The following is a 19,763-nucleotide window of genomic DNA, read 5'->3' as shown; positions in this document are numbered from 1 at the left end:
TTAGAAGCATATATAGGAGTTGGCCATCGAACTCTGCTATGGGCTGGTTCCTGCACTATCGTAAAATGATGCCCCTAAAAGTAGAGATAAATATACGCAAGGCCAGAACTTCCACTAACACTTAACTATGACTGCCGCCCAGAACGGATGAAAGGCTATGGAGGTCCCTTCTGTCATCCCGTAGACTAGTGGGCACCCCGAAACTTGTGCCTTGCAGGAATGCCCTCCCCATGCCCTATCTTTCCAGCCCATGACCCCCACCCTTATGAGTCACTGGTGAACCACTAGGACTGTGAACAACCCAGAGCACCTCATGTGCTTTTGTTTCAACTGGTACCTTGTGACATGTTAGCCTAATAGAAGAGCCGGAACACGTTACAGTCAACATTTTTCTGTGTAATTTTAGGAAATGCAGCGAAGAGTTGATAGCACCATTAAAACACATGCAATATTGTCACATGTATGTCCAACTCTTTGCAGGCTGGAATTTCTTTCCCTTGTGCTCTAAACTGATTTTCAAATTAAGCATGCACTCTGAGTGGCAAAATTAGCGTCATGCTTTGTTTCACCTTTTCTTTAATTTGCAAGACGTGCAAACCTATTAAAAATGGAAGTCAAACTGCAGGCGGCATTATCATGTGTATTGCTGTTGCTTAATTGTAAATTAAGGGTTAAATAATACACTTTGAACTTGTACATCCTGGCTGGATGTAGTCTACCTTTTTTCCCCCTCTTCTCACTGATAGCTTGTGTTGTATAAGGAAGCAGCTAGCTTCAGTGTACTTACCCTTTGAAAGCCAAGCACCTTGTCACCCAATATTCTTTCTACATGAAACCCGTGAATACATTTTACAGCACAAGCATGGATACCTACTTAGTTTCCTTTGGGGTATAAACCGTTAAAGGAAGCAGTTTAACAGCAGCAAATACACCAGCTGCATATGTCTTGAGGCACAGATGGCAGACAAACAAATAGACATATTGGTATTACTGTACAACACGATTCACTTACCAGATTGAGAACTGTCAAATATTTCCACTGCCCACCGTAAAGGAACACTTCAGATGGCTGGTCTTCTGTTCTTACAATTGTGATTGAATAGCAGACAAAAAAATACCAGACAAAAGCAAGGCAATGGTACACAGTGAGAGTGGAGATTTCCATGCTTCAGCTGTGAGCAAGTGATAATCAGTCCAAAAGCAGCTTTTCTCTTAAGGTCCTCGGTTGCTGTGCATGGGAAATGGCAGGGCAGGAGCGTTTACTTCCGAGCAGACTCGGGACACTTTGCTCTCATTGAATATTACAATGCTGTGAACTTTGCTTCTATTTGTTTTCTTTTTTACTGTACTGATAGACTTGGGGGGTGGGGGGAAGGAAGAGAATAGGCTTATTCCCTGGATTTAGATGCCTTGCTCAAGATTAGGGAAGATTAGTTGCAGAGTTACATAAACTTTTTTGCAAAAGTCGGAGGAGGGTGGAGGTCTGCTGCCAGTTGCACGTAACTGCCTGTCGCGCTTTGGGTAGTGAGTGCAAACGAGCAGCATTCGCCTTGTTTGTCGCTATCGCTGCAGCCATGTCTCCAGCTCAGCTCGGGAAATCTTTGTGACGGATTTTCCTTGTGCCAAAGGAAGAAGCGGGGAGCCTAATGGTCTGTGAAAGAAAAACTGAGTCGATTTGTTAATACTCTATAAAAACGCAAAGCAAGCTGATAGGATTAGTAGGCAAAGGTACTTTGGGTTGAAAAACACTGTGAATGTTGACTTTTTTTTTTGTGGGGAAAGCTCTGCCTCCTTTACTTAACTCCGCACAGCTGGGATCCTTAACAAATGTGCACAGTAGGTCTGCCAAAGCCTGAGTCACTTTGAGCCTCTGGCAGGGGATGGAGACAAGGGGCAAAGGCCTCCGGTGACAAAACCCGAGCGCCCAGCAGAGCTTCTCGCCTACCTGCTTCTTTTGTTACTGACGCTAAGCTCCAGACAACCTCTCGTCCGTGCTGTGGCGCTGTTGTGGTGTCTGGCCCAAGGTAAACAAGCACCGATACTCACAAAATGACCCTAAAATGAAGCCATCAATAAAGTTCTCAGGAAAATGCTCATTTTTCCCTCCCCTCCTGTCTTCCTGAGCAGCAATAATTGGCACTGGAAAATACACACAGCATTTCCTATTTGGGCCATGGGCTCCGTCGTTGCGGTGCTGTCAGCGTAATTGCCACCCGAGTGTCGCAGCAGGGAGCGGGTGCCGTGCCGGAGCCTGCGCCGGTGCCTTCACCCTGGCTCTGCTCCCAGAGCGGGACGTGGAGACTAAACGCTGTCCTCGCTGCAGAGCAGGCTGTCCTGTTGGGGCAGGCCTGAGCTTTGGCCACGCGGAGAGCATTAAGTGATCTCTTTTTTTTGCCCTTCTAACTGGCCCGTAGGGACCATTGAGCAATCTGCTGCAGTTTGGTTTGTTTTGGTCTTTTTCTCGGATTTTTTTTCTTCCTTGATGCTGGACTTAAGGCTCTGCGTGGGATGATTTCATATGAACTCAGACAGCAGTGTGCATGTGTGTTGGGAAACAGCCTTTGCACTTGGGCCCTTCAATATCCTCCTGTGTTTCATTGACTTCTCCTCTAATTTAGATTACCCAAATCCAGATTCCCCAGGCGTTCCAGTTATCACAATCCAAATGAAATATTTCTGCCTCAGTTAGAAAAATAAAAATGTAGGTCCTCTTGTGGTTGTTTGAGGTTGGAGGAGAAAACCCCTTGCCAGGAAAAAAAAAAAGAAAAGAAAAGAAAAAAAAAGAGTGAAGGGAAAAAGATGGGAACATGTTGTTTTGGACTCTGATAGTGTCGCTAGTCTTTCCCTAAGAAATCCAGCACAAAATAGTTCTCAATTGCATTTACAGACATTTTGGGGAGAGGGGGCAGTGCTGGAATGAACTGCTTCCTCTGTTCAACCTTGTTTAAGACTGATCCCTGTGACAAAAGGCAGGAACAAGAACAGAGATATGGCATGGAAGGGCCTTTTTTATTATTGATTTGCATCTCAAAGACATCAGGCACTCAGCACTTAACAAGTTACCTTCACACCAGTCTTTTTGAAGGTTTTGCTGCAGCGCAACTTTTAAAATGGGAAGGCAAGTGCGTCTGCTTAGTAGGTGCCTGAATTTATGCAAATGAATGTAAATATATGTAAAATGGCAAGGTACCTTTTTTCTCTTCTGGGGAATCTTGGACAGTATGGCTGAGAAGGTGTCAAGTATGGTGACAGTTTTCTGATGTGGACACCTGTCCCACAGACTGAGACCATCTGCTTTATTTTCCCATACACAAGAAGCAAGATGCATATCCTTCAGCCAAGCTAGGAGATGAAGTGCAGAGGTAGAAAAATTGCAGAGAAAGAATGAGTGCCAGATAGCATCTGAAGTCTAACACCCCACACTCACGGAGACTTTATTTCACTGCCAGTGTGGCGCAGCAAGCAAATGCACTGGAAAAGCGGTGTTTTCTACCATGTTTCCATTTGTGTGAACATCTATGCAAGATTCAGTGGAAAAGCAAATTCAGACCAAAACTTTTCACTAGGAGGCAGAGAGGAGGAAGAAGGAGGGAGCACATCGGGGCACAGACAGATGTGCTGCTGCAGATCTCACAAGATGGTTTAAGGAGCTACCATTCTCCATCTGCTTCGTACTGCACCTTAGCTCAAATCTGCTGCTCCCCTGCAGCTGAGCCACGTGAATGTGCTCTGTAGGTACTCCCAGTCCTCTTCAGGGGCTCATCTGATTTAAGCAGGGATAGCTGACTTTGTACTGCAAGGAGCTAGGATAGGAGCTCCCATTTGATCCACTAATGCAGTTCAGCTGAGGCATAGTAACAAGTAATTGGAGCTGTAAAATACCTTATATCCACAAAATGTCCTCTGCCTATGCCCTCTTTGAGGGTAGTGAGTTAAGTCAATTTTTCTGACTTTGTGCTGAAATGGGCTTGAATCACTCATGTTATTAATAAGATGCAGGGGTGACAGCAAACAGTCCAGGCTGGTAATATCTTACATTATTGTGCCTGTTTGCAAAGTGGTTGTGTGTCTTCAGTGATTGTCATGGTATTTCCAGGCTACTGAGCAGTCCCTCATAAGCTCATTGTTAACCTATAGTGCTTGGCTACCATCTCGGCTTGTCTCTAGCGAGTATAAAAAATGAGCTATATGTGTTAATCCTGACTATGTGACTGTATGACTATATATTCAAATGGCATGTGAGGTGTATTGAACAGAAGAGGCTCTGCCCTGAGACCTGGAAGCTGCCCCAGGTGGTAGAAAAAGGATATTCTTTCTTCTTCATGGGCTGATGATTTGTTTAAAACTAGTTACGCACCTTTCAAATATTCTTCAGTCTTTCTGCACTGGCAAGTTTTGCTTTTTCTCAGGGCTGTATGCGGTGATGATAAAACAAGAGAGGGCAAGCCAGGACACTGCTGACAGGTGTTAGCAATTAAGCAAAGGTGGGAGGAAGGGATTCAAATCCAAGCAAGTCCCGCAAAAGGGTTTTGGGGCATAAATGCAAAAACCTGTTTTTTGTGTCTGGTTTTCTTTTCTGGATACAACCTATGAACAAGGGACTGTTATACAAATGGGTCTTCTCTGAGTCAGATGTTTTTTCTAGGATGAAGAAAACCTGAGGAGTTGGGTAAGTAGGTTTTTCTTTCAGTTTTCTGATGCTTGTTTCTGTCCTTAGTGCACTTCTGTTATCTTATGCTAGGATTTCATTATTTATTTTTAATTTATTGTCATTATAACCTGGCTTGTGTAAAGGCTAACATTCCTTGAAAGCAGGATCTGGAATGTTCCAAGTGGTCTTGTAAATAGACCAAAGCAAACATTATGGACAGTAACAGACATATAGATTAGATAGCATATTGTATCTCAAAATGCAGTATAACTTGCATGAGGTTTCTTCATTGCAAATTCAGCGACTTCTAAGGTAGAATCCAATAGTCTTTTGTTGAGAGTTTCATAAAGGTTTATGACTGGATGTAGAGAACGCATTGCTAAACCAATGGAATAAGAGTTTCAGGTAACAGATGATGAAACTTGGTAAGCTGCTAGTCTTCAGTGAAGACATCTGTGTTTTTTTACAAGCCATTCAGAAGATCAGCAGATCTTTTATAGGGTATTCTTGATTTTCAGTGACCTATGCATAAGCATAAATAACTACTCAGCTTGCAAGACTATGGAGAATCATTCAACGCTGACCACACCAGGTCACTGATTGCTGAACTCATATAGAGTAGGTGGAAATTTACCTAAAGGGGCAGAACTGGTTGCAAATGGATACTGCAAAGCAAAATAAAGAGCCATGCTGCTATGTACATCTATAGCCCATATTACTATAGTACCTGAATCTGTCATGGCCTTTAGTATGTAAAGTTGTGGCAAATACTGAGCAGATGAAGACACTACTTATCCCCAAAGTGTGCATGGAGAATGGAGACCCAAAGCAGTTAAGTCCAAGGTCACACTGGAATTCTCTGGGGAAACACAAAATTAATGATAGTTCTCCTGAGGTCCCAAGTAATACCTCAATATAAAGCACCCTTGAGGAAAAGGCATAATTCTGCAAGAGAGGCTGAAGAAGTGCTTGTTTGCTGCCTATCACCAGCGTCAGGTTGCAAAACATACACTGCAACCCCGAGGATCCCCCAGACTCTGCTAGATGCTGGAGGAGGCCAGAGCATGGCATGTACTAGGCTCTCGTGTCCTAGATATCCTTTGTACATCAAACCCACATCCAGTTTCTACTCATTACCAGAAACTGAAGAATGAAGCAGATTCCTTAGCCTATTGAAGGCAAGGGTAAAACACAGATTGCAATGTTTATCAGTGCTGACAGTGCAAGGTTAACAACATCACAAAGTTGGAGTCAGTGGATTGGTCAGACTTCCTGCCTAGCAGTGGAACAGAATGTGGGTCTCCTACCCATCTTTCACAGTAGTCGTGCCATTGCCATGGTCCTCATATAAGAGATCAATGGGGTCTGATGCAGCTTATGGACTGCAGCTCTGGACTCTACTTCTGTAATGAGAACTTGGCTGCTTGCTGTCCCTTACTGGGATATGGGTTAACTGGAGGGACGTGCAAGCTTAGGTGCAGTTTGCAGACCTCTGTGTGGGGCTCATCTTCGGCCTTAGCAATCACCTCTAATGGGGCACTGTATACAGGTAACTGCCCAGTTTATCAAACAAATGCTGCTCTTTGTCTCCTTGTTTTCAAATAAAAGAGCAAATCCTGCAGGAGCTGCTGTTTGGGGTTCCAACAGTATCTTAGTGTCTTAGTTGTTGTCCTTTAGTTAGCAATGCATAAGTATTCCAGCTTGTGTGAAGAGTCAGCAGATTGTTCTCTCTTACCAGGTCCCTTCCCCCTGGGAGGAACCCTGAATTTTCTTGCTTCTTCATTGAAGATAGAGTAGGAATGTTTCATCTCTTTGCCTATCGTTCCCCACTTCCTGGACTGAATTGGCCTTCCGCTTCTTCATATCCCCATTGCCCAGGACTGACCCCCACATATAGGTGTTGGGCTTGGGCCGCTTCCTCCCAGCTTCCTTTTAATTCTTGGCTACAAACCTCGTCATTGTAGTTTTTGACTTGCACAGATCTTCCTGTCTGGGTGGCTTTTCCTTTTCCTACCTCCTCAAAATACTGTAGTAAAACATACATTATTCAAATATCTGTTAAGTAATACAATATCCTAACTAGCATATAGCACATATTTGGAATTGGTGTATGCCATAATAATGACATAGGTGATAGACTTGGAATTAAGAGAGCACCTTCTTTTTCACTTCCTAGCCCTGCTCTCCATAGTACGTGATGTCCTAGGACACAGCTTCAGTGTATCCTCTGTAGGAAGAGATTGGCTAGAAGGAACACTGTGTCTTCCTGATACAGCTATGGTTTACTTCTGTGCCTGCTGTCGCATAGCGACCATCTCCACTTACTTAACGTAGCATGTCATGATCTCATGTGTTGGGATGATTTAATGGTGGTTTTTCACAAAGCACTCTGTTTATAGTTGTTTACTTGACAAGTTGTCTTCTATAACTTCTGAAAGTCATTCTAAGTAGAAATGCACTGAGGGAAAGAAGGTGAGGGGGGAAAAAAAAATTTTTCTACCCTTCCTGACAAAATTCACCTTCAGTTTCTTTTTGCAATTTTCTGTTTCATTATATGAAGAGCGTTGGCATGTTTCCTTTCTTTACAGCTATTTTCAGGGCTGAAGGGAAGTGTGTCCAGCTTTTGCAGCACCTCATTTTGTTGGTCAGATAAGGGGATACATTACTGAGGAATTTGGATTTGGAATAAGGCAATTTGCTACAAAACTCTTTTACTGACCCCGTCCTTTTCCTTGTCCTCTGCAAATATGCTGTGTTTCATTAACGCTAACTGTTGGACAGCATTTGAACAATCTGAACTTTCTTGCTCACATGCTTCAGCTTCTTAGTCAAAGCATAGGTAGTTAGCACATCTTTATAGTTTTTGAATCAGCTGCTAGAAGGAGGCAGTGTTTGCTTGCCTCTTGCTTCAAACACTTTTGCCTTGCATTCTTACTTTCCAAAAGTAGGGTGGAAAAGAAGCCGTCCAGTGCCAAAATTAAGATTCTGATTATCCGCTAACTTGACTGCTTACTGTTCATGCAGCTAAGCAAATGCTTGTATTTGACAGTGAGCTTGAGTCCATCTGCAGCTTGGAGGACAGAGTTGCCTGCATGTTTCCATCAGGAACTCTTGTTCCCTTCTTTTACCATAATGCTTAGCAGTGACCTGCAGTACGTCCTTCCCTTTGCACGTTTCAAGACTCTTTACAAGGAGAGTGTCATCACTCTTCCTTTGAAGAAGGCAACCTGAGCTTCTGGACGGGTTGCGTAGTGATTCTCGTTCTAATACCAAAGGAAGTTGGTGAAAAGAAAAAGATGTTTGTGAAGAAGCGGGATTCTTGGAGTTCCCGATTGTGCCTGACAATGATGTCACTGCACAGGTGTGTGCAGGTGCATGCCCACACCCACCCACCCTGGCATTCAGTTCTGCAGCTGGCTGTGAGGGGGAGTCTCACTAGGGGTGACTCCTTTTGATGTTGGTGATCAAGGTAGGAAAGTATGGGGGGAAATAGGCAAGAGTGGAAAAGAAATGCAAAGGACCGCAGGACTCGATGAGATTTTCCTGGGTACCATGGAGGCCACTCCCTGGATATCATCAGTAGCTGCCTCCTATACGCCAAGCTGGAATTTTGCCAAGATGCTAAAATTGAAGCTTATGCTGCAGGAAAACTGCCCTGTGCTTGGGAGCGCTAACTTCAGCCATGCCAGCGCAGCTTAGAGAGGTGTGCTGGTGCCACCTAATGAGTTGTCAGTGCCACTTCTCCCTGCATCCCGGGCTGCCAAGAGGAAATACTGGGCTCTGTGTCATTAGTGACAGCTTCATGCTGTTGAACTAGTCTTTGATCCCTTCCTTCTTCACAAAACTGTGTGGTGGGTGGTAAATTAACCCCTACAGCTCAGCCCAGCATGTATGCAGAAAGCATAGTGAAAGAGTAGGTGATCCTGCACTGATGCTAAAAGCTAGGAGCTCACCTGGGCTCTGGGTTTTCGTTTGGGTGTTATTCCATTAGCTTCAATGACGGAAGTTTTTGTTTGTGTAAGGGCACATAAGCACAATCTGTTTCTTTCCTCATGTCTGCAGACGGGATCATGCAATAAACATGAACCAAGGTGCTTCTGTGCTTTTTGGCTAAATGTGCGCTCTTTGTGGAATAAAGCAACCTGGTTCAAGTCACCATGGCTTCAACCTCTGGGAGTGAGGAGAAAGTGGTAGGTAACGTAAGGGGACTTAGTGTTCCGAAAGATGACGGTATTTTATGCATGCTTCATAATGAAACCAGCTACAAAGCAGTGGAGAATCTGGGGGGTCTATAGTAATTAATGAAATTAGTGAATAATCAAATAGCAAAAGTGATTAATTAAAGGGAGGTACCTAAAGTTCACACTGGAATGGGTGGGACAGAAAACGCTACATGAAAAAGATGCTCATTCCCAGTTTCGCTTATTTTGCTCTCTTCTTCTCTCTTTGTCATCTCCATTGGGTTGTAAACGTCTAAGTTGAAAAGCCAACGTTACTTTAGGAAACTTTGAGGGGAAAGAAGTTTTGCTTTGTATGTGGATGGGAAACAGAAAAATATACTTTTCTAATTAAAAAAAAGGCTGTAAACTTTGTGATCTGCTAGCCAGTTTGGTGTAAGAACTGAAGAAAGCTGATGGTTTACTAGAAGAAAAGGCTTTGCTGATAATCTCAGTGACTGGATGAAATGGCTCTCTGCCAAAAACGTCTGGTTCAGTCCCCCTAGCTGTAGACAAGGCGTGGCACATGACTGCAGCACATGCTGAGGATGCTTTGAACTGATTTGGTTTTGTTTTGTTTGGCTGTCTTTTTTTTCCTCTCTCTTTCTTTGTATTGACATGTAAAGCACACAGCTTGTGAAGGCCAAGTAGCATGCATGAATATAGCTGACTGCACTGCACAGTGAAGGCCTGTACTGAATGACGTTGGACGTCTGGTTCTTTATAGATCTCCTAGTAACGTCTTCTGACAGAATCCTTTTCACTTTCCGAAAAGGTTTCTTAGTTTTAGCAAATGCACGCTCCTCTCAAAGAGCAATCTATGCATCTCTGGCAGATATTTTCAAATAAAGCTATATTTAAGTTGTTCAAATATAAAAGTTGGGCTACACACGTTTTCAGAAAGCCTTGTAGCAGAATAGCTACTCCAAAGACGGCGCCATGGGATAATGATTTCCAGACTGTCCAAAGCTGCATTCTTTCAAGCTTCTCCATCAGTGCAGCAATAAAGCCTCTGTGAGCCACCTGGGCTACATCTGTACTGTGTGGGAGGTATAAACTGTGGTGCACCCCACAGCCCCGCTCCCCTGTCTGTCCGGATGAAGCTTGCTGTTGAATTTTTCTCCTGTTGCATGCCTGAGTCTCCTTCCAGTGGAAGCCAGGAAATGCAGTGGGATAGTGTGTGTACACACCCGCATGCACGCACATAGGGCCAGGATGTGACCAGTGTAAGCAGCAAGGACTGGAGCGAGTAGGCAGTGGCTGCTACGAGCAGAGGAAAAGTCAGTAGGAGAGGTCTTCTTCTGCAGAAGAGGAAAATTGGTGCCCCTGCCCAGGACAACTTGCAGTCTTAGGACCTGAGGCTGGCAAAGGGATTTACTAATGCAGCTTTGATCGCCCTGCTGGAAGCCAGTTGCAGAGGAGTTATTTCTGAACAGGATGAAATGAATGCCCAAAATACTGAGCAGATCAGATTTGCACCAAAACTAGGATCTGGCCTTATGAGACAGAAGCTGGCTCCCAAAACCAGAAAAAGCCATGGCATGCAAGGGCTTCGCTTAACAGAGACAATGTTTTCAATAACCTATAGTAATCAGTTAATAAAATAGCCAAGCCTCATGGCATTAAAAGCCCAAATGTGTTTCTCCCACAAAAATTAGCTTTGGTGGTTCACTAGTGACTCCACGGAGTTCATTGTTATGTTAGACTCACAGAAGCATTGTAAAGTTTACTCAGCCTCACCGGAGTGTAAAGTAGTAGCTTTCATTAGAAAGCCTCATAGAGTTGGAAGAAGCAGGCAAGCTTTGAGAGCAAAAGCCTTTATATAGGCCTGCAACAGGAGCCTTGCACTTCAATATACAGTGACTCTAAATATGTACCATCAACAGCAAATTGAATATCTTACATTTTCATCTTTTATTCTAGATAAATAGATAATATATAAGATATATATAGATAATATACAAAATAATGCCAGAAATGTCATGTGAAAGCATGAGAGAGAAAAATGTATTAAAATGAGCTCTTTGAACTCACTTGATGTTGCAGTAGTTGGGACATCTTTAAATTATGAGTTCTGGGTTTGCTGCAGCAAATCTGAAATGAGCTGTGTGATTGTTGTACGTATACGGACTTTAAAAAATAATAAAATGATTGAAGTGTATTTCTGTAGTGGAGAAAAAAGCCCTCTCTTCTGTGTAATTGGGTCTCAGTGAGTTCACCTTCACTTTCAATGAGCCTCAGTAGTTAGCTTTCCATTTAGGTCATGGAGAGAAGTTTGGCAGGCAAAAAAATGAAATCAAGGAATGAAAAATATCCTAAGAACTACAGGAGGAAAGTATGTAGGGGAAAAGAGGCATAAAGGAATGGAAAAAGAAAACGGCAAACAGTCTCCAGGAAGCTGGAGCAGAACTTCTCAAACTGTGCTGCTCTTCAAAGGTCTAAGAAGGTCCGTGGAAATAGGTGGCTTTGTCAGGAGTAGTTCTGTGTGGCTTTGTTACGTTTGGGTTATTACCCGTTTAAAGGAGGATATGCGCTAAAGTTGTTTGCTTAGAAACAAAAAATGCTTTGGTGAAATAGGGAGGGGAATTCTGTGTTCTAGATTCATATATATATATAATATATATATATATATATATATATATCCTATATACACACATGTGATCATGACCACATGCTGAATATCCATCCATAGCTTGTTTCATTTCTGTCAGAACAGCTTTATAATAGAATAAGGGGTCTCTCTGAATTGTACTTCTATATGAAACCATGGTGTTAATCATTCTCTAGAGTCAGGTGTCACATTTAACCTGTAGATTGCTTAGTCCATGATTAAATCTCCTTCTAAAGGGGAGAAAATTGAAAGCTTGGGTAAATCCAGTACACTTCCAGTGTGCTGCTTCCTATTTGCAAATGTAACCAGTAGCTCTTACACATTAATGAAAATCACAGGAGGTACCATACCCATTATCTGCATCCCCAAACATGAGGCTCTAGGTAACTTTAGTAAGTAGTTTAAACTATGAAGAAGACGCTCAGAATGAGCAGAAGAGCAATGCACTAGGACTGGGGTTGCAGCTGCCCTTGCTGAATTTTGGTTCCCCCTGAACTAGCTGAAACTCCCAACAGAGGCTGTAGGTTCCTTCTTGTTGAGGAGATGCATTAATTAAATGTGCTCATGTTAGCAGAGTTGCATCCTTCAGGTGGAATACACTAACATCCCTTGTTCCTCCGCCATTTTTTCCCTCTTCCCTCTCTCCCTCCCCTGTGCCAGGGGTACAGCTCCAGCCAAGCCTGGTCTTTCATGCCCAAAGTCCTTCTCTGGGGATGCTTCAGGCTGCACGTTGGAGCTATCGAGTGGAGGGGACCACTCCCAGAAGACATCAGGGTGGGACTGGACTTGGGCTGAAATCTCCTGTTACCCTCTGGCACCTGTGAGTTGGAGACTCCTGGAGCCAATCCAGGTCACGGTGAGCTAGAAGAGGTCTGCATCATCCCCCTGGGCTGGCTGAGCAGGCATTGCAATAGCACAGCAGGGTCTGAGCGCTCAAAAAAGCACTTGCCTTCAGAGGTGACATTTCTTGGTTTTGGGGGCCTTTCCCCTCCTCTCTTTTTTTTTCCTTCTCCCACTTCTCATGTTCTAACAGCCAGAACTCAACCACATGCATATGTAGTCAGCAAAAACAAATTTATCTGAAGGTGTGGTAACTGCTGGTTTTGATGGTTTTGAAAACTACAGATGCTTTATGTTTGTTAAATGGAAACAATGTGATGTCTTGTCCTTTCTTGGGTGGTTTTGCTTTTTGGTGTTATGTAAGTCTTTCAGACATGGCTTGCCTCAAGGAAACCAGTGCAGGCAACTGATTTAAGTCTTTCTCCACTAGCGCGTAACATGTTCTTTACAAATGGGTGTCTGCCCATCACTAGCGCAGAGTACTGTGTTAAAATTTTGTGGGCGATCATAAGCAGACCATCTCTTTTTCTCTCACCTTGCTATTTTTCCCCGGTCAGCTTCTTTGGGTGTAGGAGTGCAAAAAGCTTCAGATGCTGGTTCCTTCCTGTGAAGGAGTAGAGAGGCACAGCACAACAACCTTATATTCAAGTGAAACATCAGCAGAAGGGTTCTGGGCTCCTTGGGGACGCAGGACACCGTGTCTGTGACGTAGAGCGCAGGTGACGTGCATAGGGAGAGCTGCCGTGAGGCCAGCAGCAGCAAGTCTCTAGATCTCCCCGGAGTGTCATGACCCATCTGAGATCAGGTGATCCTGCAGTGGCAGCCTGTGCACATGCTCACTCTGGGCTAAGGTGTTTATTGCTTCTCCTCTGCACCCCTTGGGAAGCCCTCCTGGTGCTGCTCCTTGGGACCTACTCTGGTCTGTGTGCCCTCAGAGGCAAATCGAGCTCGCTTCCCTTCTGGTCTTCCAACTCTTGAAGTGAAGTAGCAGCTAGCAGTAATTGTATTCTTCCTCTGTCTTAATAAGTCACTTTTTTTCCTTTTTTTCCTTCTTCCCCCTGATGAATGAGGCTTTGTTTTCCCAGTGTAATCCCATCTGTCTTCCAATCCTGATGGAATCTTCCATTGAGGACAAACTTAGGTTTCTTCTGGAGGAAAGCAAGCAGAAAATAGACCTGCTTTTCACCTTTGTCTTCTATCTATGTTTTGGTAGGCTGCCTTTGAAAGTCATAGGAAGCTCACTAGCCCACCATATTTATTTTGGAAAGCATACATTCCCTATTAAGCTATGGTGATAATTGTATGTAATATATTTTTAAGTGAGGGAGCTATCCAGAAGTCCCACAGGATGATGTGCCTCATGGTGAAGATTCTGGACTGGGCCAAAATTGACTTATGAAGTAGGAGAGTGTCTTCAGCAGATGAAAAAAATGGAAACTTTTGCTCAGGGCAAAGAACCAACCATCTAAGCCCGTGTTCATCCATCTCCTTCTAGGGTAGCTGTGTGAGCCTTTCTCAAGGGCTCCTTACCAGCTTCCCTCCAAGAGCTAAATGTACTATTTCACTCCCCATGTGCAGTGGGGAGACTGAGGAAGGGTGAGGTGATGCAACTTGCCGTGTTACGGAGGTGTGTGGTGGAGCTGCGACCTCACCTGCAGCCTCCCGCCGCCATGGCTGGCGATGTAGGGTGATGCCGCCCCGTCCCCAGCGCGTGCTTGGCCTTTTGCACCCACTTGTGCTCACTTCCTGCCCCCGTGTATTGCTGAGGTGCCGCTGTCTGAGCCCTTTCAATAGCGGAAACTGTGCTGCAATGTTTGCCCCCACCCCGGGATGGGGGGAAGCCAGTTGTTTATGTTTTGTGGGTTTGATCTCACCGTGCTGTATGTGGCTAATGATAGGGTTCGAATTCGGTATGCTCAAATGACAGTTTCGTGTTTAAAAATATATTGAAAGGAGTTGTGATTTGGATGTGCTCTCACAATATTTCATTAACCGCCCATTCCAGGGGACGGTACAGTCAGTGAAGCCAATTACTGCAGCTGCCACATTGGGAAAGTGATCTTTAAAACTGCAAGAGCTAGGCAGGGCTTCCCCTTTTATTTTCTTTTTCAAGAAATAAGAAATTTGAAGACTCTGTCTGCCTGGAATCTCTCCAAGCCATCATTTCTTGAGAGATTGTTCCTGTTTTGATACAGCTTCTTGTTCCTCCCAACCTCATTTGTTTTCAGTCTCTGTCGTGTCCTCCCTCCTGCCTTCTCTTTGCCCCTTCCGGACAAATTGCACTGCAGCTCTCGGTTAAGAAAAATTGGGCTGGATAGGATTAGTCAAGGCTCCCGACTTGTCATGTAAGGGGGGTGAGGAGGCAATGCCTCTGCAGCCGAGTCTATTTCGGAGACAACCTGATGATGCCCTGTCCTTTGCCCAGGCCTCCAGAGCTCCAGCTGTGCCTTAGAGACCGCTAATACCATTGGGCTGATCCTCACCGAGGAAGGAAGAACTTGGAATTCCCCAGTGCAAAATAGCAAACGCGTTATTTTTATTTCAACCTGCGTAATGCAAGCTATATGCTTTTTTTTTTTTAATGCTTTTCTATTTTTATTTAGAGTAGAGGAGAATCCCCAGACCCAATAAAAAAAAAAAAACTGCATTTGCATTCCTTTCATTTTCACACATATGTCATGATTTGGATATTCCTGCAGTTCTAAAATACTCGTTCTTGAATGTGCATAAACTGAAGAAAGCCAACAACCGAGATAATGGGGCTGTTCAGCATTTGGGCTTGGTGCGGCAGAGCCATATCCTTGGCGCTTTGTTTTTTTCCCCCCTTCCCTCCCCTCAGCCTTCTAAGGCAGGTGACGGCTGCAGAGCTCGACTGTCTGCACATCATCTGGTGAATCTGTCCCCATCGCCACACATAGGGGGTGGCGAGCTTAGAGATATAGTGCTGTAGAAGTGGCTTAAGAAAGGGTTAGTTTGTTTGTTTGGGGTGGGTGTTTTTTTTTCCTCCTTCTCCCCTCTTTTCTCTCACCCTGAAGCGCCGCGTGGTCTGCGGTCTGCTGGCCGACCCGCTGCGACGAGGTCTGGGCGACCTGTGAGCCGACGCACTCATGACCGCGGAGGGCAGGAGGAGGGCTGCTGACACACTCCCGCGGCCAAGTCCCGGCCGGGGAACCACGGTGCTACGTAGCTGCTCTTGCTGCGGTTGAGGCTGGGGATGTTCCTCCTCCTCCTCTTCCTCCCTCCCAGCTGGGCAGGGCCACCACCGAGCCAGCAACGTCGTGGGCGCAGCCCACCCAGACGCCGACAGCAGCGAGGTACGAGGCACGCGTATTTTCGGAGGCCAGGCACCTTTGGGAATACAGTTTAAAAACAAACTGCCTTCCCCTCTTTTCCCTGCAACGCTTACAAGTCCCCCGCCGCTTCGCCCTCCCTCGCGACGCCCCCGCAGCTCCTCGTTCCCGGCGCCTTCCCGAAGAGCGGAGCTGAGCAATTACCGTCGCCGGTCCCAGGGCTTCGGCTCCCAGAGGATCGCCCCCGACGGGGAGCCCCGGGGAGACCTCCCCGCTCGCCTGCTCGCTAGGTTTAGCCGCCTTACGTCGCGGGAACCCCGTGTGGCTTGTATATCGGCGTCAATCAGCCGGCGCGCCGCGAGCCTGCCGATGAAAGGCAGTATGCGGAGCGTCCGCCTGTGTATAAAAGATATTATTATTTAGCAGCGTAAGCCCTCATTAAAGGCAATGGGATTTGTGTGGCGTAGAGCCTCAGGAAGCTATTTGATAGCTTACTCCTTATTTGCAAATCTATGAAGCCACTCGCCGTACCTGGTGATTAGTGCTTTAGCAGTAAGCTGGTGCTGTGAAAATAGAGGCCTCTCCATGGCCTGGGTGAAAAGGCTTCTGAGTGCGTCTTACGAGTCGCAGGCCAAAAATAATACGCTCCCTCTAAACAGCGTTAAGCTCTGTGATGCAAACTGACAAAAGCCCGTAAAATTTAAAGGGACCCCGTCGCAGCGGGTCTAAAAATAAATCTAGCCAGCTGTGTTGTGGTGAGTGGGCGCAGGCGGTCGGTCACGTGGCGCCGTCCCTCGGCTCTGCCAGCCCTGCGGCTTCGGCAGCCGCCGGGCTCGCGCAGCGCTGGGGAGCTCGGCCGTCCGGCCGCTTCGGGTGCGGGACAGCCCTTCCTCTTTACGGACTGCCTGCAGTTAGGATGGGAAAGTGGCGCGAGAGATTCTCGCGTTTGCAAGCTCCCGGCCTTCGCTCAGTGCTGCTTTGGCTTCAGATGTGCTGGGGGCCCCCCACCGCGGTCAGGCCCCCCATATGCTCGACGCTGCACGGGGGTGAAAGCAGAAACCCACTCTGCCCCAAGAGCTCACCTGCGTTGGTCTGTGTGGGGCGGCCAGCCCCGCTGTGCAGAGCCCCCTTGCGTTTCTGGGGTGCAGAATTGCTGGTTTGAGGTTTGTCACCCTAAAAGTGAGTTACCTTGGATGCCATCCTTCAGCACTATGCTGTGGTGCAAGCCCGGGGTCCCATCCATGGGACCCAGCTCAGACATGCTATCCTTATTATCCCTATATTTTGCTAAGTAAAGGAAAGCTGTCATGAACAGGGTGTATAGGTGTATTGCTATGAGACTAGGAACAGACTTGAGACAGGCCGTTCAGCACACCTTACTGTGTCACCAGGGGCTCCCAAAATGCCTATTCTATGCAGGAGACCACAGCCTGCATGTCCTCGGACGTGCTTCATGGATGAGGTATTTATTAGGAAACCTGAAGACGGAGCTGATCCCCTTTTCTCCTCCACCTCCCTGGGTTTCCCAGGCATCTCCCGCTCCTGGGGAGCGGTGCAGCTCCCCCTTTCTTGCACGTTCCCATGAGAGGTGCTCCTCGCTATAAGGCAACTCCTGTTTATAAGACAAGGCTCACTTCGGGACTGGGATTCCCCTCAGAGCTACCAAAAATCCCCTGCAGTGTAAACAGATACCGCTGTGCCCATTTACATCCTGCTTGAATTTGCCTTGCTTCTCTCATAACACAAATATAGACTTCATATGTGTGAAAATAGACTCGTTCCTCTTGCCCTGTCCCTTCTGGGTGCATGAATATGTGTGTGAGTGTGTGTGTGTGTGCACGCGTGCGTTTTGCAAGTGTTTTGAAGAGCAGAAGGAGGCGTCAGCTAGTTTCCCCATCCGAAGCAGAAATTGGAGGTGGAGAGTCGGGTATTTCTCAGCATCGTCTATCGATTTGCTGTGTTTCCCCAAGTCCTGCTTCCTCAGTCAGAAACAGTAACAAATAGCTGCCGGGGAAGTCCCTCCTGCAGAAACCTGGGTAAAACGCTTTTGCCCTGTCCCAGAGGCAGCTGCCAGTTTGCCCTCAGCTCTCATGCATGCTCATCACCCTTCTTGCTCTCCCTTTGTATCACACCAGTCCCAGCTCCGGGGTCACTCGGTCACCACCAGTCAGAGCTGGAGCTTCTCCTTTGGGCGGAAGCTGTGAAAGCCAAAACCCCCTTAGACCTTGTCTGCTAGGAGAAGGAAAGAGCTTTAATGCATGCAGCGTCTGAGCAACCCTCCCCTTGCTGTCGCAGCTAGAGCCAGGCAGAGGAGAGAGGTTTTGGGCAGTGTTATTTATTTATGTACTTATTTATTTTCAGATGTGTTTTCATGCTGACTCAGAATAACGCCCCCCAGTTGCAGCTTTTAGACTAAAATAATGATAATTTTTTTAAAAAGGCCCCAAACCCTCTTCCCAGTGTGCTTCAGAGTAACTGAAGCATTTCCATACGGCTGTTTTTCTTGTGGTTATAGACAGGAAATGTAACTGTGAAAACTGAAGCAAAGGTCACTTTGAAATTAAAAGTTAAATGATTTTATTTGAGCACACTGAAATTGTAAAATACTCAAAGATGCCTTTTTTTGGTACTGATATCATTTAATTTTTGCTGTTTTCTCTAAAACAAAATGCAGTGAAAGTTGGCATGTTTTTGTGCTTTTCTGATTTTGTTGGGACTGTGTTTTCCAAGAGGACTTGCGTTCTCCCTGCGGCGGTTTTACCTCACTGGATACTCACTACTTTAGCGGTCCCTCATATGTAGGTGATTTGTCATTTTTGACTGTAGCATCATAATACAGTTGATCAAAAAAACTTTGCTAGTAGTAGGATATTTGTACTGCAATCTAGTACTTGTTTTTCTTTTTTCTGGCATATTCTTCCTTGGCTCTGGGCTTTCAGGTGTAGAAAAGGACAGCGATGTCGGAGGATGAAGAGAATATCTGCCGTAAGAGGACACAAAGGGAACTAAGAATATCAGATAGCCTCTGATATTCTTCCTCAGGATAAAAAACACAAGAAACCCTTCATTTTTTTATCTCATTACTGGCACCAAAGTGACAATGTAGTTCTAAAGACTTTTTATCTGAGAAGGAAAAAGAAAGATTTCAAGATATTCCTCTGAAAATAGTTAAATGGAAGCACCCCCCCCCCGCAACGTCTGCAGTCTCGCATATCCAGTGATCTAATCCTACGCAAGAAAGACATGGTGGGAAGCAGAAAATCGTTCTCAAGCCTGTTATCTTTTCATGTCAACAAATTGTCCACTGTTCATCAGCATGGATTCATTATTTGTCTGAAAAATCAGAGGTCAGCAAGCATTGCAGAAAACTTTTGTAAAAATAAATTCCAGTTTCTAGAAGAACCTACTGGAATACATCCACCTTCTTGTTTATTTTCTGCAGATGGATTTACTGGTGAGGATGATGTGGAATAAAAAAACATTTTTTTTGACTAAATTGTTGAAGAATAGTCAAAAAAGCAAATTCACTGTTCCTAATCAACATAAGCGTTTTTCCCCCAGACCTGGAGTTAATCGTTCAAATACGGCAAGACACAGGCTGATTTTTGTGTTCAATCAAGGCTAATTAACACAGCTTGCATTTTGAATATTAAATCCTTGCAGAGTCTGCTCACAGACTAAAATTATGCAGATAAAGGTATTTGATGAATAATGTCAGACAACACATGTCTAAAAGTTGAGATCTGCCGGTGGACGTTTTGCGAATAGACAAAGAGCCAAGCGTGAAGGAATAGATTATAGGATTCCCTATGAATTACTTATTCACTTCTGGGTTTGATCCAAAGATCTACAGCTCTAGTTTTCAGCGATATCCCTTGATATACAAATGAATTTATACCAGATAACTATTATAAGGGAGCCATCTTTCTTCGAAATCACAGCATCACAAACTGATATCTGCTGCTGCCTATCCGCATTGCCTCCTAGGTGTTGTCCGGCTGCGGTCTGGTCTGTCTGCCTGTACCAGCACTGCAACTGCTTGCACCTGGCATCACCTCGTGGTGTTGCTCCCCGTTGCAGCCCGCGGAGTCGGGCAGAGCTAGTAAAAATGTCAAGGGCAGGTTGAACCTGCAAGAGCAGAACAGCCTTGACCA

At 45.4% G+C, this 19,763-nt stretch overlaps 1 protein-coding gene and 1 long non-coding RNA gene across 5 annotated transcripts in view; both read right to left on the bottom strand.

Moving 5' to 3' along the window:
• The window catches only part of ADTRP (androgen dependent TFPI regulating protein), a 36,195-nt gene extending 34,587 nt beyond the window's left edge, over positions 1 to 1,608 (bottom strand). The window contains exon 1 of one of the 4 annotated variants that reach the window (XM_068931853.1): positions 1,013 to 1,608. In XM_068931853.1, coding sequence (XP_068787954.1) covers positions 1,013 to 1,165 — 153 coding nt within the window. In that variant the 5' untranslated portion in view covers positions 1,166 to 1,608. The remainder of the gene's footprint in view (positions 1 to 1,012) is intronic. The other 3 variants (XM_009677972.2, XM_009677973.2, XM_009677971.2) reach the window with 3 other exon arrangements.
• Positions 1,609 to 11,575: 9,967 nt separating this feature from the next.
• On the bottom strand, positions 11,576 to 16,269 carry LOC138065979 (uncharacterized). Its single transcript, XR_011139068.1, has 3 exons — positions 16,141 to 16,269; positions 15,814 to 16,005; positions 11,576 to 15,667 (listed from the first exon to the last, which is right to left on the bottom strand). It is a non-coding gene; the product is annotated as an uncharacterized lncRNA (long non-coding RNA).
• Positions 16,270 to 19,763: the final 3,494 nt, after the last annotated feature.

The sequence above is a fragment of the Struthio camelus genome, chromosome 2 (assembly GCF_040807025.1).
Source record: "Struthio camelus isolate bStrCam1 chromosome 2, bStrCam1.hap1, whole genome shotgun sequence".
Classification (NCBI taxonomy): Eukaryota; Metazoa; Chordata; class Aves; order Struthioniformes; family Struthionidae; genus Struthio; species Struthio camelus.
The sequence above is the reverse complement of the archived record's forward strand: the minus strand, read 5'-3'. Positions and strand labels throughout refer to the sequence as shown.